The sequence below is a fragment of the Engystomops pustulosus genome, chromosome 1, assembly GCF_040894005.1.
Source record: "Engystomops pustulosus chromosome 1, aEngPut4.maternal, whole genome shotgun sequence".
NCBI lineage: Eukaryota > Metazoa > Chordata > Amphibia > Anura > Leptodactylidae > Engystomops > Engystomops pustulosus.
Window position 1 is genome coordinate 108,233,506 of NC_092411.1, and position 27,379 is coordinate 108,260,884.

Genomic DNA, 27,379 nt, shown 5'->3' on the forward strand with positions numbered 1-27,379 from the left:
AGGAAAGACTTTTTTTTGTCATGTATAGTATTTATATTTTTTTACATTCTCAAATGGGCTAAAAATGACTCTTATAAATGAATTCCTTGGTGTGTGACAGTTGTCTTGACATAAAATATCTCTAGTCTTGGGCCAACAAGGCGACTATGGGGAATGCTATGCAGTGACGAGAGTAGAAAGAAGAAGCAGTAATGAACTGTTTCTGCCTCTCACTAGGGTATTTGGCTGCCTCTGAGAAACTGCAGCGACACCAAAAGACAGTTGGTGGTAAGGATCAAGTTAATTGCTTTGTGTTAACATTGCATTTATGTAAACAATCTGTTTACGACGTCTCTTTGTAAAACCTTAATAGCTCCATGACTTACTCTAATGTCATGGAGTGTTTACATGTTAAGCAAATCTCCTCTCCACTGCTATTGAATTGTGTTCCAAAATGCAATGTAAAAGCCACGTGTGAACGGCTCCCATGTCCTCAAGCTTTTTCTATTACGGCCTGTAAAAGAAGAGTAGTTCATTCACAATACACTGCAATACAGTTTCATTGCAGTATATCGCAATTTCTTCAGACACCCCTGAATCGAAAAACAGAAGGTGTCCTGGGCCTCAATGGAATACAAATATGAATGTGTAAAGATAGTTATACTGTGTACTTGTATAGAGATATTGGTGTTTCCCTATAGAACTATAGGAAATATCACAGATTTTTCTTTAACTACTGTAAAGCTGTAAGTATACCAGCTATAGAAACAGATGTGATTTAAAGGGGTTTTCTCAATTCCCTAGTGATTGTTACACAATAAAGATCATTTTAACCCCTTACTTTACAATTTTACTTAGTGACAGGAACTAAAACAGCAATAAAACTATCTATGGTGCAGACACATTATAACCCATCCAGTTCTGTAGGGTACAAGGTGTATATGCACTTTCATCTGGATGAGACAGATTAGAGATGATGAGATCCATTGGATGCCTATTACAGAGTCAGCTCTGCTACATCTCTGTTCTCAGTCTCACAGCTATGTGCCTGCCTGCATTCCCCTTTCCCCGGATCACTTATCTCCATGTAGCTTGTAGTTTGCAGCTTGTCTCTTCTTACAATCTCCTGCCAGGAAGTGAATCAGTGTATGTGTCCGTGAGCTCCATGCTAGGACGGCCTGGGGAGAGGATACAGGCACAAGACACAGAAATCTCATCTGCACAAAAATCCAAGATGGCGCCCGAGCCTAAGTCTGAAATTTCAGGGTTGGATCTAGGGGCAACTGAAATTGTGTACAGCAGGACTAATAGAGACAGGTTGGACTTGTGTCTGTAAAATGCTGTATTTTTGTTAATAACAGTGAATTAGAGAAAATGTTATTTTGATGTGCTAAGTACATATAAGAAACTTGTCTTCATAATAATCTTGGAGGATGATGTATTGAGCCTCGGGAAATTGCTGTAGTGTGAGACAGTGACATCTACTGTTCACAGAGTATAATTTTAATCTGTAGTTTAGTAGTTATTATTTTATAGCACCTTTTAAGGTGTCCAAAACCATTATGAGACTGTCTAAATTCACTGAGAATTTACTGTAGTAAAATGTTATATTTTCCTATGTTTTGTTTCACAGGAAGAGATATTCATTATCAGTTGCTCTGAGTATATTAGCAATTGTGATTGGAGCTTTTGTAGCAGCAAGGTAAGATTTTTTTTCACTCTGTTTCTAAAATAACTTCTATAGCACAAATGTAATAAAAGTGTTGCTTTCAGTTTCATATTTATGAAAACTGCGTCTATTTTTGGGGCTTATGCATACAGATATATTGTAATAGGACTGCCACAATGTACACAGTTTAATTTTCAGGAGATAGCATCTCTCTGCATACAGCACTTGTGTGCCTCTATGCTAGGTAACCTTATTGGACATTGGGGGACATTTAGTATATTCTCAGCCTCCTGATTTTTTAATTTATTTATTTTTTTAATACTCGGACAACCCCTTTAATTCCATGGTGCTGTACAATCAATAAGTGATTCACTGACATTACATTAAGACAAGAACATGTGTTTCTTTCCCTTGTTATTTTCTTGCATTTGAGAATATATATATCCATTTATACCATATTGATATAATGTGTTAATTATGTATTTAAAACCAAATAAAATGTGTTACAAAAAAAAAGACAAGAACATGTACAAATACAAGGCTACAGTGATCAGTAGACAAGTGGAGGGAGGACTCTACCAGTGAGGACTCACAATCTACATGGGAGGAAAGATGAAGTCACAAGGTGAGAGAGCAGTGCAGTTCATGTGTATTGTAGGCGATCCCAAACAGGTACATTTGAAGGTTTTGAAAGTGGGGGACAGTCTGACACGATTTGGTGCAGAATTCCAGAGTATGGGAGATGCACGGGAGAAGTCCTGGCTACGATAATGAAAAGAGTGGATGATAATAGAGTGAAGCGGAAGGTCCTGTGAGAAGTGCAGATTATGTATGGGACGGTAATGGCTGATTAGTTAGGAGATATATGGAGGTGAGAGGTTGAGGACAGCTTTGGCAATCATGGTTAATATTTTTATTGACTTGTATGATAAACCATGGATACTTACTCATAGATCCAGGAACTGGGACTGTGGCAATCTTATATTTGTTATCCATGATCTCATTCCTGCTAATATCAACTTTTATAATTCTATTAATGAGCCTGAAGGGTTCCTTGGGGAGGTTACCAGAGCCCCTCTGTTTTTCACAGGCTGTTACACTGTGCATGAGCACTTTCCCCTCATACTCTGGGTTGACATTTCCTTTACTGCAGTGACATTGCATCAGTCAGAGGGAGGGGGAAGTGCTGAGGGAGCAGGGGGAGACAGTGTAATAGCCTCCCGCAGCACGGAAAGACTCTGGTAACACCGCCAGGATTACTACAATACTACCACAGTCACTGTGCCTGGATCCATGAATAAGTGTCCCTGGTTTATCTTGCTTGATTTGATAGTAGTTTTCCTTCAAATTTCCATTTGTTTTAACATGCATAAATCAAATGTTAATTACTCCCTAGGCTGCTCAGTGTAAAATCCCAGGGTGTGGGCGGGCCTCTCTCAGCAGACACATTGCTGTATTATCCATCTAGTTCTGTGGGGTGACAGTGTGGTTACATTATCAGGGTACAAGGTGTATATACACTTTCATCTGACTTCTGACCTTGTACTAAAAAGAGAGATGAGACAGATGAGAGATGAGATACCTGTAGTTTGCAGTTTGTCTCTGCCCACCATGTGCTAGCAGGAAGTGAACCAGTGTATGTGTCAGTGTGAGATCCATGCAGGGACTGCAGGGGGCTGGGCTAATGGCGCAGTGCAGAAAGACGCACAAACTCAACAAGCACAGCTGTCACACAGGAATCCAAGATGGCGGCCCAAGTCAGAAGTTACAAGGTCGGATCTAGGGACAATTGAAATTGTGTAAACCAGGACTGATAGAGACAGGTTGGACTTATATCTGTGAAATGCTGTACTTTTGCTAATAACAGTGGATTAGAGAATGTGTTATTTTGTCATCCTGAGTATATTTAAGAAACGTGTCTTAAATACCCCTTTAAAGGACACCTGTCAAATGATTATCTCATCATCTTCTGACCAGCCCATCGTAACTGCTCTTCATATAACGTTCATAATAGTATTACGACATCTTGCTACAGCAAAAATCCTCTTTTTTTTTGTCCCAAGAAACCATATGCAAATGATGCCTGTGACTCCATCATTTTGTTTCTTGTAATTTGTCCCCCACCCACACCCTTCTCTACTTACTGGCTTATATTTTACTGGCCCATTTGTGTATGAATTATGCTTATTCCTGGAATACCCCTTCAACAGGCATTCAGCGCTCAAGCGCAGGAAATTGCAACAGAGGGGAGTAAAGGGGAGATGATGAAGGGAGGCAAAGGGAGTGCCTCGTCATGAATAAGCCGGACCGCTGCTTACTGAGTTGTGTCGATTGGACCCATTGTAATTTTCATAATCTGGGTCAGAGGTTTATCAAAGTTTTACACACTGGAATGGCATTGAGGTGTATCGCAAGGTGCTGGGGAGAGTATTTTAGATCACTGTTGGCATATGGGCTGTCATTAGAGGTGACGTGTCCTTTAACAACTTTATATTTGATATTTTAGTGACATATGTCACTAAAGTGTGGTATTTATTTCTGATTTTTCTAAATGGTTGATACAAATGACAGTCAGCACTGTATAATAAAAGTCATCACCCATTAGAGTATAAATTGAATTTTATTGAACAGTGATTGTGACCTCCTAATGCTCCAAATTCAACAAATGATTATTTTTAGTTCTTTACAACCTATAAAATGTTTTGAAACTATGTGCATAATAATTTGTTACTGTGCATTTTGATTTTTTTTTTTAAATTTTATAAAATAGAATTTTTATTCTAATGGGTGATTTCTTTTATTATACTGACTTCCATTTGCCATTTGACAACCATATAGGAAAATCAGAGATGCATATAATTTGCATACTAATTTGGAATGTGGTGTATAAATCCTGACCCATGTCCCATCTCTTGACCACTTTATCCTGAACTTTTCTGAACCAGGATAAGGCTGAACTCTGGCAAATGCAAGACAGTCTGAGAATGTTAATAGTAAATATTTAAAGGGAACCTGTCATCAGGAAGGTAATTATTACATTATGACAGGTTACAATAGCATTAGGCATTTTGATTTCAAATATGCCATTGCAATGCATATGAATAATTCCAGTGCACTCCAATCCTTTCCTAAAGATTACCTGGCTCTCTGCCAGCACATGTCATCTTCTCCTCAATTTAATGTCCCCTCATCTTCACTCATCACCCTCCCTCATCTTCTCCCCGCTTCCTCCTCCCTGTTTAGTTCCACAAGCAATTCACATTTGAACTGCGCTTCCCCTGAAGCACAGCAACCTCTGTCAGCTAGCTCTATAGAGATGAACGTGGCAGCCAGCACATGTGCAACCAATTGCTTCAGTCATCTTTGGGTGCAATGAGAGGGTGCAACTGGGGTACATCTGACCTCTGTTCTCATTATCTGTGGGGGCCCATCACTGAGGTCCTCTAACCTTCTTTGTGGGACAACCCCTCTAACTTACCCCAAATGTTATATTCAGCCAATAGATTCAGCCTCACTGCTTTCCTCAATCTGCAATAAATATTCTGTGTTGTATAGTTGCTGTTATAAGTGTAGGATGAAGTTAAGACTACAGACCGTTACTACGATAAAAGTTATCTATCCAGCAAAAGCGTAAAATGTGTAAATGCGGAGCAGTTTGTATAATCGCCCTTTTACAGTTTTTTTTTTTTAGATTCAACGTCTTATAGAATGTCAATATTTCTTTTAAAAAATTGTAAATACCATGAGAGCTGTGTCCTTGTGAATAATAGCCAATACTTTGCAAGCTGGCATTGTGGAGCTCAGAAATGACTCTGATGTCCTTTATGATGTTACTATGTAAAGGATATTCAACTCTGTGTACAACCTATAGGAGACAGTATAGCGGCTACCAGCAATGCATAAGCCCATGGGGAAGTGAGAATTAAAGAGAGGACCTATAGAGGAAAAAACTGATAAATGTGTAAAATGTAGATTTTCAATGTCTAGAAATATTGCTACCTCCCACACCGTACAATTGATCTATGCAAAGTTTGCTAAAGGGTTATACACACATTAAATCTCCCATTTAATAAATGTGAACCTACTTGTTAAAGTGAGTTTTGTTTTTCAGTTTCGATCTTTCTTTTAATTTGGAAGGATACATCATTGTGTTGTTAAATGATGCATTCACAGCGGCCTATGGGGTTTATACCAAAGAGAAAATTAATCCCAAGGTAATTCTAACTTTTGTCTAATGCCCATGGATTCAGCTTTTTGAGTTGTGTAGGGATTTTTTTTTGTTTACACCTTTTTATTTAAAGGAGAAGATGGGGATGTCTGAAGTGGCACTTTCCCCTGCAACCTCTAAACTTGATCAATAACAGACGAATATGACTCTTCTCTACATATCTTTCACATGACTTTATTATATATATCTTGTATACCCCTTTATCTTTTTTTATAGATAAATGGGTGAGATTTCACTTAAAAGAGGGAATTCTAGAAAGGACATTTCATACCCTACCTGAGTTAAATCTGATGACAGACAGTATGCTACAAGTGTCGCAACACCTCATTTCATTGCACTTGTGCCTTTGATCAATAAGCTGCTTGTATTTGGGTTTTTGATCCATTCACCACTTCAAAAGATATAGCGCACAGAAATGTGCATTAGCCAAGTCAGCATGTCCTTAGTAACATGTTCTTACGAAGGTTTATTACTTACTTATTTATATGACCCTTAGGAGAGGTAGAGTAAGATAGTGTGACCATTGCACCAGAATAAGTTACAAGACCCCTATCTAAAGTAAAGGTTGATCTGATAAACATTTCAGATAAACAAAAAAAATAATTGTTTATACATTATGTTAACCTCTGTTTACTCTTTCATTCATTCATTCTTACAGTGGATTAGAGCTAGATCATGACCACAGAACAGAGCCAATTCTAACTTAACTGTTCTAAAGCATGAAGTTCAGAACCAAAAAATCTTATTTTTTTGCCCCTTAATACAATAAACCTAGTAATGTCACAGTACAGTTGAAACCAGAAGTCTACAAGACACACATGAATGTTTTTCTTACTATCTGACATGAAATCAGAATAAACCTTTCCTGTTTTGGGTCAAGTAGGATTACCAAATTGCCAGAATAATGAGAGAGGATCTTTTCAGAAGCTTCCAAAGACATAACATAAGCATATGGAGTGCCTCAAATTGTTAAAAGGCCTAATAATCTTTTTGACTTTGCAAAAAGTAAGAAAAATGCCAAAATATTCTCTCTATTATTATTCTGGCTTTGGCAATTATGACTAATTTTGGTAATCCTAATTGACCTAAAACGGTAAATGTTCATATCCGAAAAACATGCGTATGTGTCTTTTTATCTAGTGTGTATAAACTCCTAGCTATAACTGTATATCACTGTTGTATATAAATAAGTAATACCAACTGAACTAAATGTTACTTTCTACAGAAAAAAATACAATTGACAAGCTTGTGAGCTGGTCCCCCAACCTCTGACCTGAGGTTGCCCTTCCTGGACTCCCAATTTTCCTGTGCCTCCTTTACTGTTGCATGTCTCCTGGCAGTTGTTCATCAGGTTCCTCTGCTCCAGTCTACCAATGCACCTTGTTAACAATTTGATTCCAGTTGTTTTCGTTCTTAATGAAGACCCTTTCGTTATCCCCTCTGATTGAGCAGTAAGGCCCTCTAGGTACCAGTGAGTTGATCATGTGGATACAGCAATGATGCAAAAAGTTATTCTGCACAGAATGAACTCGGCAGAGAATCCCACGGCTCTCTAAGAAGACTTATGAGTCTACATTCATTTGCTATGCTGTTTTTCATTGTTACACAGTTACATCTGAGTGGAAATGGTCAGCTAGGCTGGCTTCACATGAGTAGTCCATGCTATTCCTTTAAAAGACAATTGTTGTAGGGAATCTGTGAGTCAAATTAACCTCCAAAAGTGTAATATATATATATATATTTTTTCATAAACTGCCACCAGAAAGCATTGCCCCTATAACTATATTATCCTTCTCCATGTCCATTAACTTAAACATTCATTTTCTAAAGTAGAATGCAAATGCCCTGAGTCCAATCGGCATCTTCCCTGAAGCGGAGTCTGGCTTATTCATGAGTTTCCTGCACAGCTGTTCTAAAATGACAGCCCATATGATGACCCCACACGTAGTGTTGCTTGTTCCTTGTACTGAGAGGAGCAGGTGGTCATAGGCCACCACTCTCCTGTTAGTAGTGTAGACACGGAAAGAGAGCTCAGGGGTAACTGCTGCCTTATCTGTGTCTATCACAGGCAGCAGCTAAACCAAAGAAATAAAAATGACCAAAGCAGTTTGCATAATAGACAAAAGGTGATTTTACCAACAATTGATGTATGGATCAACATGATAAAGGCTGGGATTGAATCCTATTGAGCTGCTCTAAAAGAGAGTTGGGTCAGAATAAGAGAGAGAACAGATGACCGCTTTCCTTTGCGTGCTGACTGCACCAGTGTGCTGTCCCTTGCAGCTGAATACACGTGACGCATATTAGAAATGAGTATTGTAAAGTCCATTTACCATAATGCTTTCTATGCTGCTGCATGTACTGGATATTTTTAACTTAATAAATTAGGCATTTTTTATGCATCCTTGCCGATGACATAATATTTCTGTTGTCTTACAGGAGCTGGGTAAATATGGTGTCCTTTTTTATAACGCTGCTTTCATGATTTTACCTACATTGATTTTGACCATATGGACTGGGGAGTTTAAGGAGGTAATGATTTTTTTTTTTAAATGTTATAGATGTAAATATTTGTAAGCATGGTGAGTTTTCCTTTGCACCTTTTTTTGCATAAGTTTTACATGGCAAAAAATTATTTAAGCAAGCTTTCAGCATTTCAAAACGTCACAAAAAACGGTCAATGAAACCCATAAGGGTTAGTGCAAGTTGAGGTTTTTTGGCAAGATTTATATTACAATAACTTTTTGGAGTCTGAAGAATTAGTTTTATTTTTATAGTAATCAAAATGTGCCTAAAAAAATAGACCTGCCAATGTTCCCTGCCCAGTACACTGGAGTCTTGCGTTGAAGTCTGTATTGATACAGTGCAGATAGTGCTCAAGGACTCAAGTTTTCTCTTACTCTTTAACTCAGTATTCATAAAATGTTTGTTATTATTAATTTATGTGTAGAATCTAAATCTTGACAATCCCCAATTAAAAATACTATATTCAAATTTAATGGGGTTTTCTGGGCCAAACATATTAATAAACTATTATAAGGATAAGTCATTAATATCAGTTTAGTGGGGGTCCAACAGTTATCAGCAGTTGAGAAAGAATGAAACTGGAAGCAGACAGCTCTGTTCCCTGTGCAGTGGCTGAATTGAGTCGAATGAGAGCTGATCAGCAGTAACATGGTGTTACCACTACACAGAAAACAGAGCTGTCTGCTTCCTTTTCCAAACTCCTTTTCCAGCTGCTGATCAAAGTACTGGTTATTGTTCTCCCTCTTCATATTGAGGACCTATTCTATGGAAACCTTTTAATATTTATAGCCAAGAAAACTCAAAAGCACATAATAGAGTGTATGTTATGAGTAAAATTGGCCCCAAATGTGCGGCCAGATATATCTCCCCATAGCCACCTATGGTGTGTGCTCACAGTTCAGTGCCGTGGCCACAAAAAAGATAGAGCTTGTAAGATAGCTCTTGTAAGATGGAGCTTGTCAGAACGGCCTGTGTCCTATACAGCACATTGCTATGTGCTCGCCCGGGCAACCACACATTAATGTGAATGTACCCTTAGGTGTGTAACACAACCTTTTGTGTGCGTTGTAAATAGCAGTAAAGCATTTATATTCCAGGATTATATCTGAACATGAACATTGGGTGTATGAGATCTCTTCACTAGTCTGCTGCACATTCCCACCTTGATGTGATTAAAAGGTTTCTAGTTGGATACTACAGCAGAGGAGAGAGGCTTGGTTGCACCTATAATATAACCTTTTATCCCAGCTTTCCAGTACATTACATGGAATAGTAAATGGCGCCACTAAAAAAGTACAATTTGTTCCACAGATAAGGAGCCCACACACATATTTGTAAACGGAAAATTAAAAAAAGTAATGGCTTTTGAGGTCCTGCAAGGGTTAAGCTATCAAAGGAAGCATTATTCCTTTCCTCTTTATTGATAACACCACTACATTATGCTGTTCTGGTTAACTCTATGTGTGTTGTGTTTCCTTAGGCTGTATATTTTAAGCAGTGGACAAATGTTTACTTTGCTTTCCAATTTCTTCTTGCCTGCATGATGGGGTAAGTAGTAAGAAATTCCTTTAATGATATACTAATATACTTGATGTAACATTAATCCAGCAACACCATATTAGCTTAATGTCATAACTATTAACTGTTACATCAGCGGGATAAACTCTCCCCTGTGGCTTTAAATAAACAAGCCATTGAGTTTAAGACCTATATTCTGCTAGCAGTTATATTGAAAAATATTGTCAAGCATTTATCTAGATAAAAGCTCACGTAATAAAAAAAAAAGAGGGGTGTCAGGGCTCGGGGTCAGTGAACTCCCATGGCCACTGTGGACGATGACACAAGCCGACGCCTCAGACCGGAATCTAAGTGTCACCTGGTCTTCACCAGAACTGTAAAGCAGGATGGTCTTACTGTGACGTGGTGCCACCAGGTCGTTCCACAGGTGCGACTTGCCCAAGGTGGCAGCAAAGGTTGAGGTACAGGAACAGAAGGCAGCCTCAGAGTCAAGAACAGGCAGCTAGTCAGGGCAGGCGGCAGAGGTGCTAGGTCAGTGTCAAGTCTGGGGCCACAACGGGAAGTCAGAGCAGGAACACAAGGAACACAGAGGAATAGCTTTCTTTAGGCTTGGAGCACTAAGATCCGGTGGGGGTTTCTGGGAGAAGCTGGATTTTAAGGAAAACCCGGAAGTGGCCAGCGCCAATCAGCGGTGCACTGGCCCTTTAAATGAGGGACGGGGCACCGACATGGAGAGGGTGTGCCTGCAATCAGATACGTAGGGGCACCTGTGACAAGGGGCACAATCATCAGTGCCAGAAAACGGGCAAAGAAGTACTCAATCACAATTCTTTGCACACTGCAAGAAATTGTGATTGTTTTTTAATTACGCCATGCCCACGTCATAGTCCACGCCATTTATTTGCAGGTTTTTATGGAAAAGTGGCGCAGTTTTGCCCAGCGGCGGGGCCGCCCAACAGATACATCAATTGGCTAAGATATCATGATGTATCTTCCGAGGCAGGGGGTTGTGGTCTTTATCATACGCCACATTCCCCTCACAGTTGTTGAATCAATTATTGCATTAAATGGGGTTATGTGGCATTAGTTGAGCCCAGAATGTGGACTTCCTACCTAGCACCGTACATACCCATATCGTAGTATAGCAGCTGTGCTTGATATTGCAACTCTTCTGTCTTTGCATGAATGTGACTGAGATGCACACAGGCCACACGATGAATTGCGGACAGCATTTCTTCCAGGAGTGCCAGGACCACCTTTACAATCTGATTGATAGGGGTGCAGGGAAGTTCTAGCATTCTAGAGCCAGTGCAATAGTCACAGATGGACAGATAGGACGTTTATCGATTTCACGTTCCATGCTAAACTATTGCCTTTATAGTATATATTGTCAATTGTTGTATGTACATCGTAGTTACCTAATAGTTTAATTCACTATGGTTTCTTACTGTTTATCATTATTAAATGTCATACAATCATACATTTCTTTCAGTATACATCTTGTTTTAATTTATCAATTTATTTTTCCCTCAATTTTATTATCACTAATATATTACATATTTAGTTTCTTACTCTTTAGTGCTATTTAAAAATGGTACTGCAGTTTGAGTAAGTTGTTCTAATTTTTATAGGTACTGGCTGGTTGCCAAGTAGTTATCTAAGGTAATCAATGAGCAAATTGAAGCATGATTTTGCATGGATCCTACTTAAATTTAGGCATTCTATTCTTACGTATATAATAATTAGGCGGAGGTGCTATGGTGGGACGTTACCAGAGCGCCTCTGTTCACTGGCTTCACATGCTGTTACACTGTTTTCCCTCACTACTGCTCACTCACCACTTTCCCTCTCGCTCTGTCTGCTGTATTATCATGGCAGCAGAGGAAGTTTCAGCACACAGTGGGAAGATGAAGTGCTCCTGCACTTTATAACAACTTGTGAAGCTACAAACCGGAAGGGTTCTGGTAACGCCCCCATAGCCCTTCTGGTTCATTAGAATAATTTTAAAAGTTGATCTTAGAAGGAAGGAGGCAACGGATAACAAATATAAGAAGACTACCGCAGTCATTGTACCTGGATCTAAGGATAGGGAAAAGAAAGTAGCAGAAATACAAAGGCTTATAAATACGCAGTATACTTGGCATTTAACTAAAGTACTGTATCAATGAACATGGGGAAGTGTAAAAGGGGGAGGGAAGATGCGGGGGGGTAAAGGGTCTCTAGGGTAGTAAAAATATGGGTTTAAGGCTTGTGATTATCTATTCCCTGGCATATCCAGGGGGCCTAAATTTCTAGTCATGGAGTGTGGCAGGCAGATATTCCAGATTCCTCATATCTGATATTCCGGAGTGAAGATTCAAGGCTGAAGGCAGAGCCACTAATCTCAAATTCAGAGCAAATACAAAGTCTTCGCTGGAGTAAGTAATTGTAAGAAAAGTGTAGCTAAGTTTGCCTAAGTTAGCTGGAGGAAGACCTAGGAGGAATGCTGTAAGGGCACTGTGACCTCTAGGACTGTCTCAAGAAATAATTTTACTGTGGAACAAAAGGGCAGAATCTTAGAGCAATCCCAGAGAATATGAAACAAAGAAGCTCCAGGGCAGTGGCGCCTCCAGCATAGGTCAGGGATAGAGGGGCTGTGAAGGAGTTCCCTTGTGTGTTACTATGTTATCAGGATTTTATATTGATTGTGCAAAGAGAGCCAATAGGGATTTTCTCCTACACGATCTTCCTCACAGATAACAGAATCTCTCTACCTAGCCAATTTTCCCATATGTCTATGTGTAACATCCCCCATCCTAGCCTTTCTTCGATGGTTGTAGACAGCTGGGGCCCAGAATACCGGAGTGGCTGGCTTATGTGGCCTTGGGCACGCTATGGTCAAGGTGTTTGGTATTGGGACCGAAGGGCGGGTCTACAGCCTGGCAGGTCTCCAGTAGGTGGTGTGTGCAGGAAAAGTGGAGGGAAAGGCTGATGGAATAAGTTTCTCCATGGGGATCCTAGGGATCCTTGGGTGATGGAAGATGGGGAATTGTGATGGTGAAGCAGCCTGATCCAGGGATCACATGGAGGCTCATTGTGCAAATCAACTTACAGTTCTTTATTTGAAACTTCAATGGCAGGCAACAGCCTAACATCAGCAGGTTGGAAAGCTGGTAGGAGATAGCTGGTCCGCAGGAAGAGTTACTCACAGCCTGGTAATAACTTCAGACTGGGCTGGGTAAGATGGAGCCGACTCTGGACAATGGACCTCTGCACTAGCCTAGTCTCCTGACTGGATACAGGTGTCAGGCTGCAGTCTTGAGACACCTCTGCTTCCTGGTGTTGTGTCTGGATACACACTTGCTTCTAGAATGCTAACTAAGCCCGCAGACTTAATCTGACCATGTGCTCCCATCCACGAGGGGTTTTTATTCTCCCCAAGTGAGATGGCAGCACTCTCCAATCAGCTTCCAGCTTGCTTTACAATAAGAATACAGCACATCATTGGTTATAGACAATAGATATGTTAACCTTCTAGCAAGGTGATCAGTCTCTCTAAGCAGCTCCTAAAATGGAGGGGGCGCTATTCGCAACAACTACCTACCCTATGCATTGGCAGGGTTGTTGCACATGTAACAGTGTTTGCTAGTCTCAGGGAATTCACAATATAGGAGAAAGTAATACAAGTCAGAGATGAGCCATTTCGACATAGAGCAGCGAAGGGCTATGCATTCAAATGATATGAGATCTGGAATTGTAGACGAGACCATTATTGACTGTCAGTAAGCTATGATTTGCGGTTAAGTAGAGGAGGCTGGAGCAAGCAGTTTAGAAGTAAACCCAAGGTCAAAAGCTGCCCGATAGTGGGGTGCACTAAATCTTTGATACAAAAGGTCTTCAAAGACTAACAAAGTAGGTGGGAAGTACTCCTGAGAAGGAGTAGGATGTATAGAAAAGGGGTAATTGGGGAATGGATGGTCGCTAAGTTGAACCAGAAGCAACACCTTTGCCAGAGATCCTTAGTATAGGCCAGTGATGGCGAACCTTTTGGAGACAGAGTGCCCAATCTACAACCAAAATCTACTTGTATGTCGCAAAGTGCCAACATGACCAGCCCTTCCCGCTCCTCCTGTAGTCCTGGCAGCCAAGGATGTTGATTTAAAATAGTGCTGAGCATGTTGCGTCCTGGGCTGTATTGGATCACAGGAGTCCTAGCTGGCAAACTCTGTGTTGGGGTGAAGGCCTGGGTGCCCACAGAAAGGGCTCTGAGTGCCACCTCTGGCACCTGTGCCATAGGTTCGCCACCACTGGTATAGGCCATCGGAGCCAATAACTAAGCAGTGGGCAGGATCCAGGTGTGGGTCCCGGTGCATGGAGAGGGCCGAGCCCTCTTCATAGGCGGTAAGTCTTTGCTGCATATTGCAGCAAAGGCTTACCGGTAACACCTGTGATCGGTGCTAGCACCGATTGCGGGTGTTTCCTCCTCGATCGCCGCCGGCAATGCTGCCGGCGGCTTCAAAAACAAGGATCGCCGTGATGACGTCACAGGGAGCGGTGATCCGTCGCCATGGTAGCCTCGGGTGTTCCGAATACCCAAGGCTACTTCGTTTTAACCCATTCATAACAATGTGCTAATTGCAGTATGGCAGTAGATGGTAGGTTCGATCAGACAACCGAGGGTTAGAGTACCCTAGGGCAGTGGTGGCGAACCTATGGCACGGGTGCCAGAGGTGGCACTCGGAGCTCTATTTTTGGGCACCCAAGCCATCGACATAGCACTCGACATAGAACTCAAAGAATCATCCTGCAGTCCCAAACGACTCAAGAAATGCAGTGCTATTTTAAAGCAACACTCTCTTGATTGCCTGGGGCTGCAGGAAGAGGTAGAACATGTGCAAAGGGGAGGATTATCTTTAGAGCTCCTCTTGATCCTACATTTGTTCCTGTACAAGGGGACCATGGCAAGATGCTATAATATTAGTCCAAATTTGCCCTTCTTTTAACTGTTTTATTATGATATTATTGAAAGTTGTGGTAGAACAGGTAGCAATAAATTTACTACTTAAATTGCTGGCACTTTGCTATAAACAAGTGTGTTTTGGTTGTAATTTGGGCACCCGGTCTCCAAAAGGTTCGCCATCACTGCCCTAGGGAGTCTGAAAAATAGTAATAGTAAAAATAAAAAAAAGTTAAAAAAAAAAAAAAAAATTGTAATAAAAATACCTAAAAATTCAAATCGCCCCCCCTTTCCCTAGAACTGATATAAATATAAATAAACAGTAAAAATCATAAACACGTTAAGTTTCGATCAAAAGGTCGCACAGTCCCAAAAATTATAGCAATGAAAACACCATCAAAATTCTCAAAAAATGACACCACCCACAGCTCCGTACACCAAAGTATAAAAAAGTTATTGGCGCCAGAAGATGGCAAAATCCCCCAAAAAAATTTTGTACAGGAGGTTTTAATTTTTTTAAATGTATGAAAACATTATAAAACCTATACAAATTTGATATCCACGTGATCGTACCGACCCAAAGAATAAAGTAGACCTGTCATTTCGGGCGCTCAGTGACAGCTGTAAAATCCAAGCCCACAAGAAAACATTGCAAATGTGTTTTTTCACCATTTTCACTGCATTTGGAATTTTCCCGCTTCCCAGTATGCGCCATGGAATATTAAATACCGTCACTATGAAGTGCAATTTGTTACGCAGAAAATAAGCCATCACACAGCTCTTTATGTGGAAAATAAAAAAGTTATAGATTTTTGAAGGTGAGGAGTGAAAAATGGAAGTGAAAAAACTAAAAAAGGCCAAGTCGTTAAGGGGTTAAACAGTTATATGCATGAAGCGAGATCCAGGAGAAGGATATCCAAACATTCAGTATGTGGGGGGAGTTTCCTTATAGAATATATATAAGCAATCATTATTATATACCCAGAAAGAAGGCAATATTCCTCCAGGTCCACATGTAGGCCAGGGAGGGTTAGTCCAGGAAGGCATAGGGAGGAATAGAAGTCCAGTGAGGCTGTTGTGATTTCATGTGATCAAATACTTACATGGGGTAGTAGTTATATAGGAATTAGGAAGCAAAACAATATTTTCAATGTCATAGACATGAAGGCTAATATATTACTGATCATAACCCCCTATGAAACAATGGACGACGGGATGTCGAGACAAGACAATCATAGGGTATAAAATATGAATCTTTATTCATAATCAAAGAATGTTAATATAGCATGTAAGTTACACATAAGGCCATAGGTAATGGTACACAGAAAAGGAATTATCACTTTTGGTACATACTAGCATAAGAGTTAATAAACTGCCATGTTCCTATACTGATTCAAAGAATGGAATACATATAGAGGGCATGATAAAAGTTCAAAAGAGAAGACGTTAGAGGTTCACATGTATAATGTTATCTCATATTGGCTTTGCTAAGATAAAGCAAAAGTCAGTCCACACTGCTCAAGTACCGGGGATAACAATCTCCCCCGATGCGCATTTCGGATAGAATCGCTTTTGTCTGGGGTGGTCTAAAGGGGCGCTGTTATCCCCAGTACTTGAACAGTGTGGAGTGACTCATGGGTAAGACTTTCCTTATGTCATCATTACTGTTTTTGCTTTTGCTTTATCTTGGCAAAGCCAATATGAGATTTGGATAAAAGATATAGTAAGTGCCCCTGGTTTATCATGCTCGATTTTGATGGAAGATGAACTTTAAAGGGGTCATCTGGGTTATAAAAACTAGTGAGGGCCAGGCTGGGGAGGGCTATTTAAAAATAATAAACATCCACTTACCTCCTCCGGCGCCGCTGATGTCCCGCGCCGCTGTCCCTTCGATCTGTGCCCCAGTAAATAAACAGGAAGCCGCGCACAGGGAGCTTCCGGTCCGCGATGTGGCCGGGTCCTCCCATCCGTCCCTATCTCCCAGTGTTGTAAGCGCTGGGAGATGGTGTCGGATGGGAGCTTCCGGCCGCCCAGAAGCTCCCTGTGCGCCCTTGTATTGAAACCGGCGCACAGAGAAGACCGGCCGCGGCGCGGGACATCGGTAGCGTCGGACAAGGTGAGTACATGTTTATTATGTTTAAATTGCCCGTCCCAGCACTGCCCTCAGTATTTTTTTAAAACATGGATAACCCCTTTAACAGCTCAATACCCCTTTAATTTCACATCTTAATGATTTTATCATGTCTGATGTAGTCAAACATTATTTAGTAAGCATTGATCAGTTTTTTGCTTATCTCTTTTTACAACCATACTTTAAAATTGTACCCTTTTCTTCATGGCAGATTTATACTACTTTATTCGATAGTACTCTGCAGTTACTACAATTCAGCCCTTACAACTACAGTTGTGGGTGCCCTCAAGGTAATTCAACTATGTACTTATTATATTTTTATAATGTAAATGAAATAGAGGGATCACTGGCTAGCTACTAAGGCCCAGATGTGACTTGTTTGGGTATTGAATATCAGTAGAGCTAATCTATGAAACATAAATGTCCCACCTAAGTTATTATAAAAAAGTTTAACCAGTATTAGCTTAGATAAATATTGTATATCTGATATCCTTCCCAGTTTTCAGAGAGCAAGGCTAAACCACTTAGTGACATCTGCAGTCAGTATGGTTGAACAAGTCATAGAGTATTTTATGCAAACTGAAATTATTCTTTGACACACATTGGCGCTGCAATTTGAACAGCAAAAAGGGAGTCCTTGAATCTTATTTCTGTATGATGCAAGGTATAATGCAAGTCCATTGGATCTGACCAAAATATGGGTATGTTTCCACGGCTGCACCCTTTGCCTGCATCTTGCTTTAAACATAAGACTAACAATTTTGAAGGCAACCTGTCATCAGGATTTCATGCAAAATAAAAATAGAAGAAAACCCTACAAATAATCCACTCCGCTCCTCTTCATCTTGATCCTGGTCCGGTTTTGTCTCTAGTCTTGACACGCTGCGATCACCGTACAGAGGACAAACGTATAATTAGCAGAACAGAGCGAGAGATACGCATAATAAGGAACCCGAAGCACTGGACATCTCTGCCCCCATGCTGCAAATTATAAGTTTGTTTTCTAGGTGACTTAAGAAAGACTGTTCCCGGGATCAATATTTGTAGTTTTTTTTTTTTTGTTTTGTTTTTTGCATGGTTGATTTCCTTTTAATACTAATTGCACATCTTCTTTTATAATAAACCTTAACCTGGCTCCCTGCCAACCAAGAGGATAGAGTCATGGAGGCTTCTGTGCAAGAATGTTAATTATAAAATAAGATTTGTAATTACTATTAAACATGTGAATTTCTGATCACCGTTTCCCTACAACAATTGAAAGCATATAGGGGGGACCCACATCTACTAGTTATAAATGCCTGCAATAGGACTACTCTTTAATAGCCTAGTTTATCACATGTATTATTTTTCTTTTATATAGAATGTATCAATTGCCTACATTGGAATTTTTATTGGAGGAGATTATATGTTTTCTTGGATAAACTTCATAGGCTTAAATATTTGGTAAGTATCATGCAAGATTTAATATTGCTATATTGTGTAACTAATTGCATTTCTTATATCTATGTATTTTAATAAAATCTAAGGTAACATTTGATAATGGACTCCCTATAATACATACTTGGTAGGTTTTGTAACGTTTGGGCAGATTTTTCTTAACAAAAGAAAACAACAAAAAATATTCCATAGACATTTAAATGTGAACTGTAGTGTTGATTTGGCTTCCACATTTCTAGTCTGGGAAAGAAGCTAGTTTGTAGTCAAAGAATCCACTTCCTACATATTTTATCCTTCTATGGAATTAACATTTATCAAAATGGTTTAATCTTGTTTTTAAATTAAAAATCTAACATGAAACTCTTCAAAAACTTGGCAGGTCGCTAATAACATCTTTGTTAACTATTGGAGGGTTCAGATACCAACTCAATAGTATTGGTCTTTCAAACATTTTGAAGTTACTTTTTTTATACATTATTGACACTGGGCGAGATTTAGCAAAGTGTCATGAAATAGACCAGTGCAGAGTTAGACTCCACAGTATTCTGCGCTAGATAAATGATGTTGGATAATTAATCTAGAATAGTAGAATAGTTTAAGATTGTGGAATCATAGTGTAGACCAGCTATTAGTTGGTGTAATTTAGGATTGAACTGAATTTTCTGGTGCACAGGCTAGACCACACCCTCTTTTCACAGGGTCTATTCCCTCTTTTTTTTTTTTTTTTGGACAAGTTGGTAAACTGACTAAAAAATGGTCTAAACCCTTAATAAATGTTGCACAAGGCAAGGTGTAGACTTATTCTAATTCATATGCTGCTTACAAAAAAAGAAATCCCTTAAACACAATGGGGCAAATTTACTTACCCGGTCCTGTCGCAATCCCCAATCTGGACGGTCTGATGAAGATAAAGTCCGGTGTGATTCACGTAGCTCGTGCGCCCGATGTTTCTGCATCCGTTGCTTCCCTGCCGAGGTCCGCCGGATTTTACCTTCTTCCCGGTGCTTGTAAGGGGCGTGTCTTGCGACACAATTTGAAATGTTAAATCCCGAGCGTAGTCAGAATCCATCGGGTTGTCCGACGGCCCGCTCCCTAATTTCAGTCGCGTGCAAGCCGGCGCGCAAAAAACCGATCGTGTGCGCCAAAACCCCCTGTTAAATGTGCTGCAACTCTGAAATCGACTGGAAACCCGACGAAAATGCGCTCCGCGAGCAATTAGTAAATTAGCCCCAAAGTAACTTTAAGTCCATCGTACTTCTGTGAAATCCTTCTGTGGCCATAAGGTTAGCTGTGTCTGTCAACAAGTGTTCAGAGCAAGGAGCAGATACCAGGAGTTAGACCAGTACACCAGACAATGTGGAAATGTGCCCACTAATATCCATGTGTCTGCTCAAACTGTCAGAAACTGACTTCATGAGGGCTGGATGTTTACTAGTCCGTGTTGTACTTAAATCAAGAATGGCTTTGACTTTAGCGCCTTCTGCTCTTAACAGATGAGAGCAAGTTAACATTGAGCACATTTGACAGTCTGAAAATGCTCGGGAGAACTTTTTGCTGCCTCCCGAATGAACGGTGTGGCAGTAGGTCTGTAATGGTCTGGAGAAGCATTCCTTTGAAAAGCCATGCAGCTGTACTTGGTGACCAGGGTACCTCTGGCTAGCACATCAGGTACCGCGAAGAGATCCTCAGACCCATTGTGAGACCATATGCTGATGATATATTTCTAATGCATGACAACGCAAGTCTCATGTGACAGTAGTATTTCAGCAGTTCCTGCATGATGAAGGCATTGATGCTATGAATTAGCCTGCCCATATCCCAGACCTGAATCCAATTGAGCACATGTGGGACATCATGTCTTGTTCTATTGATGGTTGCCACATTGCACCACAGGCTGTCCAGGAGTTGACAGATGCTTTAATCCTGGTATGAGAGGAGATCCCTAAGGAGAACATCCACTGTTTCATCAGGAGCATGCCCAGATGTTGTAGGGAGGTCATACAAGTACGTGAAGACCACACACACCACTGAGCCTCATTTACTTGTCATTTCCACTAAAATTGGATCAGCCTAAAATTTCATTTTTCACTTTGATTTCGAGTATCATTCCAAATCAGACCTCCATGGGAAATTTAATTTTCATTGATCATTTTCATATTTTATTGTTCTGAACACGTTCCACTTTGTAATGAATAAAGAATTGCAACTGTAATATTTCATTTTTTGAAATCTAGGCTGCGGTATTTTAGTGTCCACTTTATTTTCAAGTAGTGCATATGTTCTTCAGCTTCTAAAGCTGTCAGATTAAGTGTATTCAGTAGCTTGAACATGAAAGGTCCATGTCTGACAGAACCATGATATACGTGAGATATATCTCAGCTTGCATTCTCTGAAGCTGAAAGTTTCCAACACAAGAATGTTTTGTGCAATTTTTGTTGATGAATTTCACAGTTTCTTCTTGCTCTATCAATACCCTGACCTCAAGAAGTACCAGTAGTAGAATTGTTTTGTCTGGTGTGGCACAAGACTAAATATTCATGGAGCTGTGATGCTATTCCATATAAACATAGTTTCTGATCTTCAAATACCATATTAAAGAGGACCTGTCACCCTCAAAAATGGCACTAGGAGCAGCTTACTAAAGTTTTACAACTAAAGTAAGCAGCTCCTAGTGCTAAAACAGACACAGCAGTGAAACCTCCGATAGCGCTAACAAACACTACTGCGCTGTACACTAGAAACGCTAGTATTCATGAGGGATGCCGCATGAAATGGGACAGTCATCGCCGGCCTATGGAGTGGGCGGGGAGGTCCGGGGAAGAGGCAGCGCCAATAATTTTCTGTACTCTATTTTTGCCAACATTTTGGGAGCACAAATAATTTGTTTAAATGTTTCAAAAAAAAAACCCAATGCTACTAATGTTTTTTTTTTTGGCTTCATTTTATTTATTTAGCATCATTAACAAAATGGTATATTGTAAATATGTGAACCATTAAGCTTGTTGTAGTATATATTTTTATGGCTTAAAAAATCTTATTTTTACTTAAAAAAGCTTTTTTTCATTTGGTAATCATTGAAATAATACTTTGTAATACATAGTACCGCAAAGCATTATTGCCTCTGTTTCAATCAGTGAGACATAAAACATGTCCATTGCAGACCATGGACCCTTTTTCATTCCTCTGGCTGCCAAGAAAATCTATCAGAAAGATTGCTGTCTTGAATATAAAAAACAGTCCATGGTCATGTCATGTCATGTCGCACATGTGCACAACTCGTTCGGGTCACATCAAAGAAATTATAGCTGATATAACAAGTCGTTCACCTGTGTGACAACATATGAATATGGACTGTTTTAGATCAAAACATTTTTTAAAGGTATTAAGACATAACCTATACTTATATAGACATAACTACATAATTTGGTATTCCTGAGATTGTACTGTTCCAAACAAATAAAGGAGAGGTGTCATCTCAACCGCACATTGAAAGCCTTAAAGGTAAAGTCCATCAGAATATGGCACAACTTAGTTTTTTTTGCCAATTCCGCCACCTTTGGGAAAAAATAAACCAGGAAAAAAAAAGTGTAAATAAATTTTTTTTAAAAAGTCCCCTGATGCCTCCATTCCATATCAAAATCGCAAAAATACATAAAAAATTGTAAATCACCAAAAAAAAACCTACAAATTGGGTATCTGCATGTCCGTAACAAGTTGTACAATACAATATTGTCACTGAACTCCATAAACGCAGTAAAAAGAAACTCACAATACATTAAATATTTTTACATCCAACCTCATAAAAAGTTACCCCGACATGATACAAAGAATAAGTACAGCTGTTATTTCCATTTATATACAGCGATGCAAAATATACAGCGATGTAAAAACAAGTAAATTTATCACAAAAAGAGTTTCAGCAAAACAAGTCAACCATGAAAAGCTATGTAAATGAGTTATCTCCATAATCTTGATGACCCATAGAATAAAGGTAACATATTGTTTTTGTGGTACGGTGAACAGACAGAAAAAAAGCTAAAAACCCTAAATAAAAATGAATGATGTTTACTATTTCTTATTACTAATCAAATGACTTCTAAAGCAGTGGTGTAACTAGGGGTGGCAGGGCCCCATAGCAGGCTTAGGCATGGGTCCCCCTTCCCACTAAAATTTTTTTACATATTTGTATACTCACACATGCAAGTTACAATCACAAATTTATACACTTACGCACACTCATATAGAGTATATACACATACATACAGTGACATATACAAACACACAGCATATATACACACATACAGTATATGCAGACGCCATACACCATATACACAGATGCAGCATATATACATCACATATGTTATATACATATTATGATGTACAATGTGTAGCATAATATGGATATAATGATGCGCATTCTCCACTCTTTAGTGTTTCAGGTCGGGTGGTGGGGCCCCCTGACACTGAGGGCCCCATTGCGGTTGCTATGGCTGCTACCACTGTAGTTACGCCCATGTTCCAAAGGCAATTTGTTGATGCGAAAAGAATCTAATTTTTCAGTTCCAAAATCCAATTCCAATTTTAACTGCCTGCATCTCTGGTTCTGTAGATCACAGAACTAAAATCCTGATGAAATGTGAAAGATTATTTTAATATGACAGTAGAATGACACCGAAGATGGGGTCATCTGAAGTGACACTTTCAGCTGCAGTCTCTTTAATCATTTCAGGCAGATAGAATTCCTCTCTACTCATTTTATCACGACATTGTTGGAGACTCTCTATAAATGAGGACATTTGCATAAATAAGTCATTTAATAACCTACCCAAAGCTGCTAGGTTAATGTGGAATTAGTGGAACTGGTTGAAATAATAGAGCTTCAAACATACACTCACCGGCCACTTTATTAGGTACACCATGCTAGTAACGGGTTGGACCCCCTTTTGCCTTCAGAACTGCCTCAATTCTTTGTGGCATAGATTCAACAAGGTGCTGGAAGCATTCCTCAGAGATTTTGGTCCATATTGACACGATGGCATCACACAGTTGCCGCAGATTTGTCGGCTGCACATCCATGATGCGAATCTCCCATTCCACCACATCCCAAAGATGCTCTATTGGATTGAGATCTGGTGACTGAGGAGGCCATTTGAGTACAGTGAACTCATTGTCATGTTCAAGAAACCAGTCTGAGATGATTCCAGCTTTATGACATGGCTCATTATCCTGCTGAAAGTAGCCATCAGATGTTGGGTAGATTGTGGTCATAAAGGGATGGACATGGTCAGCAACAATACTCAGGTAGGCTGTGGCGTTGCAACGATGCTCAATTGGTACCAAGGGGCCCAAAGAGTGCCAAGAAAATATTCCCCACACCATGACACCACCACCACCAGCCTGAACCGTTGATACAAGGCAGGATGGATCCATGCTTTCATGTTGTTGACGCCAAATTCTGACCCTACCATCCGAATGTCGCAGCAGAAATCGAGACTCATCAGACCAGGCAACGTTTTTCCAATCTTCTACTGTCCAATTTCGATGAGCTTGTGCAAATTGTAGCCTTAGTTTCCTATTCTTAGCTGAAAGGAGTGGCACCCGGTGTGGTCTTCTGCTACTGTGCGTTCAGAGATGCTCTTCTGCCTACCTTGGTTGTAACGGGTGGCGATTTGAGTCACTGTTGCCTTTCTATCAGCTCGAACCAGTCTGCCCATTCTCCTCTGACCTCTGGCATCAACAAGGCATTTCCGCCCACAGAACTGCCGCTCACTGGATGTTTTTTCTTTTTTGGACCATTCTCTGTAAACCCTAGAGATGGTTGTGCGTGAAAATCCCAGTAGATCAGCAGTTTCTGAAATACTCAGACCAGCCCTTCTGGCACCAACAACCATGCCACGTTCAATGGCACTCAAATCACCTTTCTTCCCCATACTGATGCTCGGTTTGAACTGCAGGAGATTGTCTTGACCATGTCTACATGCCTAAATGCACTGAGTTGCCACCATGTGATTGGCTGATTAGAAATTAAGTGTTAACGAGCAGTTGGACAGGTGTACCTAATAAAGTGGCCGGTGAGTGTACAGTTTAGTCCTGGGTAACATATTACTGTCCATTTTTGTGCATGATGTGCAGTATCCATTTCCCATTTTAGAAAAGGTCATCCCATTTTATGTTTCACATTGTCTTCATTGTGGGAATGGGATGTGGAGGGTAAAAATAGCATAATTATGTCAAGCATTGTGTAATATTTCTCTTTACAATGATACTGAAGATGCACAAAATATGGGACCACTTTGCACTTTTCCGCCATTTGGAAAGTCCTAAAACAAAAAGATTCTCAAAGGATAGTGTTTAATAAAAAAAGAATTTAACAATATTATTCTCTGCCATGGTTAGCCAGAAAAGAATCAGACACATGTTGTTTTATATTTTATATCTTTTTTTTTTCTCAGACATCCTTGAAAAACATGAGTGTTGCCAGGAAAAAGCTGCTGTTAATTATCTTGTTAGCATTAGTGTTTGGCACACAGTTCACAAGTATTGCCTTTAGGCCATGGTACATTTTTACAGTTCATGGGAGTCTACCAGCTCCCAGATCACCCCACAAGTAAAACAGCATTTTATAGGGCACTTTATAAGTTTCCCAAGAATCTGCCATTTTGGAGAACATTCTGGTTTTATACTTGTGTAAATTAGCTACTTAGTGCAAAAGGTGCTGCACCCACCCATGTGTAGGTTAACGGACCAGTGGATGACTAAGCTAACATGTATTACACAGATGTGTAAATCTTGGCTGTATACCTAAACTGTAACCCTAGTCTTCTATCAAATATATAGTGGCATCAGGACATGATACTGGTTGATACCACTGTAGCTCATTGATTTACCCTTCTGATACTGCAGTTCTATCAGATTGAAAAAAATCCATTGTAGTAAGAAAGTTTTTTTTACCTCCTGGCCCATTGTCGTTGTTCCTAATATTATATATTATGCAGTTCTGTGATATTTCTATATCTCTACTATAGTCTCTTTTGAGTTTATAAAAACTATAGTAAGAAGAAAATTGTGGGGTTGCTCTTTCCTATTCCCCATGTGTGCTCTAAATGAAGATCGCATCTACTTTAAAGGTAACAGTAAAGGTACATTTGTTAAATGACATTTTAATAATGTTTTCTAAACATTGACAAATAGTCCAGTGCTCTAGTTCTCTTGAACGCATGTCTAGAGTATATGGTTCATGCATGAGCAGATTGTTTTAAGAGATTGCTTTTAATAAAGCTTTTATTTTTTTTTACAGCATGGCCGGTGGAGCAGCATATTCTTTTGTAACTTTATGGGAAGTGTCACCATCAAAAGACAATCAGCCATATAGTTTGGAGGAGCAAAAGCCTACTTTATCACAGGTCACAAACACAAAAACACTTATTGAATCCTAAAACAATACAGTGTTGCATAAAACATTGTTTTAAACACTTGTCTGCAAAGGTCAAGGGTACACAGTCTAACAGGGCTCTGAAATAAAATATTCTGACTACATGAAGATTTATTAAAAGATCAGCAGTTGACAATGTTGTGTTGCCAGTCAAAGATGCAACAGAGATTCCAGCTACAGTCAAAGGGTCTATAATTTCTGATCCTTTTTTTTTTGTCAACAATTCCTACAGATTTAATGACTTGAATTATCAGGACTTTAGGAATTTATGTTTATAAAAAAACATGTCATATCAGAGAAGACATTTTTAGAGAAAAAAAAACCTAACATCAATGCAGTACAATAATGGATAATATCTTAATGTTTGCTATCCTCCACAAGCTATAAAGACAGTATTATAAATAAAATGATAAAACTTGGCTCTAATTTACTTCTTAAATCTGCTTTTAATGTGTTTAATAATCTCTTTCACAACACATGACATACTATTACATCACATTGTTGAAGAGGATTCATGCTCATGAGCGGGTGTTTACTTTATTATACAGGCTGTTGACCTTTTTAAGTGCGGCAACTTAACAGTAGCGGGGCATTGGGCATTAGGGGATGGCAGTCAGTTTCCTTGACAGCATTAATCTAGTTTTGCAGTGTATTGTTTGAGCAATCAAATTTAAAAGTTATCAACGTGTCAAACGTTTCCATAAATGATTTCAATAATAACTACAGCTTTGTTGTCCAAAAAATGACACCTAACACAGCTCCATACGTGGAAGTATAAATACAAATTCTGAGTGTGAGTATATGGCAATGCAAAGATTTTTCATCTATTAAGGTATAAGAGCATACTGACCAGAATAATAAAGGGGATGTGAAATCTGAACCACACATTAAAAGCATAAAAAAACTGTAACAGCTTTTTTGTAATTTGGATTTTTTTTTCTCAGTTTACCAGTCATTTCACAAAATAATGAGTATGTAGTAGAACTACAATTCCCTTTTTAGATGTGAACATCCTGATAAATACAAAGGGTGAAATCGAAACTGAATTATACAGGAGAAAAACAGCAACAAATAGTTATGTGAACACTGCGTATATAGAAAGAGCAATTTCGAGCCTCAGAAGAAATTGCTGCACCATTGGAAGGTTAAGAAATGTACAAAGGACGTTAAACAATACCTACGTGGAAGGAATTACAGCAATAGGCTAATAAAGCTTACCTATAACACTGCTTTAAGAACAGATAGAAACACAGTAAGATTCATTACCTCTTATTATATGCAGTGGAAAGAAATGAACAAATCTCAGCAAAAGTAGTCCCAAAAGTACTACAACTGAAAGTCTCATCATGAAAAGTCAACAAGATTGGGAAACCAGGAACAAAATATCTTGTTTTTTTTCCTTGTATGATGTGAACGGCTTTGCCCGGTACTCCTCAGGAAATCTGAATTTTTTTTTATGGCAGCTGGAAACTTAGAAAGATAAACGCTGCACCACAAAGGGTCATTTTCTGTATATATTAAAA

At 39.4% G+C, this 27,379-nt stretch overlaps 1 protein-coding gene across 3 annotated transcripts in view; it reads left to right on the forward strand.

Moving 5' to 3' along the window:
- SLC35D2 (solute carrier family 35 member D2) overlaps window positions 1-26,274 on the forward strand; it is a 46,045-nt gene extending 19,771 nt beyond the window's left edge. Inside the window, exons 6-12 of one of the 3 annotated variants that reach the window (XM_072150828.1) lie at window positions 1,613-1,681; window positions 5,760-5,862; window positions 8,316-8,408; window positions 9,883-9,950; window positions 17,199-17,277; window positions 18,348-18,430; window positions 25,722-26,274. In XM_072150828.1, the coding sequence (XP_072006929.1) occupies window positions 1,613-1,681; window positions 5,760-5,862; window positions 8,316-8,408; window positions 9,883-9,950; window positions 17,199-17,277; window positions 18,348-18,430; window positions 25,722-25,860 (634 nt within the window). In that variant the 3' untranslated portion in view covers window positions 25,861-26,274. The remainder of the gene's footprint in view (window positions 1-1,612; window positions 1,682-5,759; window positions 5,863-8,315; window positions 8,409-9,882; window positions 9,951-17,198; window positions 17,278-18,347; window positions 18,431-25,721) is intronic. The other 2 variants (XM_072150830.1, XM_072150829.1) reach the window with 2 other exon arrangements.
- The last annotated feature ends 1,105 nt before the right edge of the window (window positions 26,275-27,379 follow it).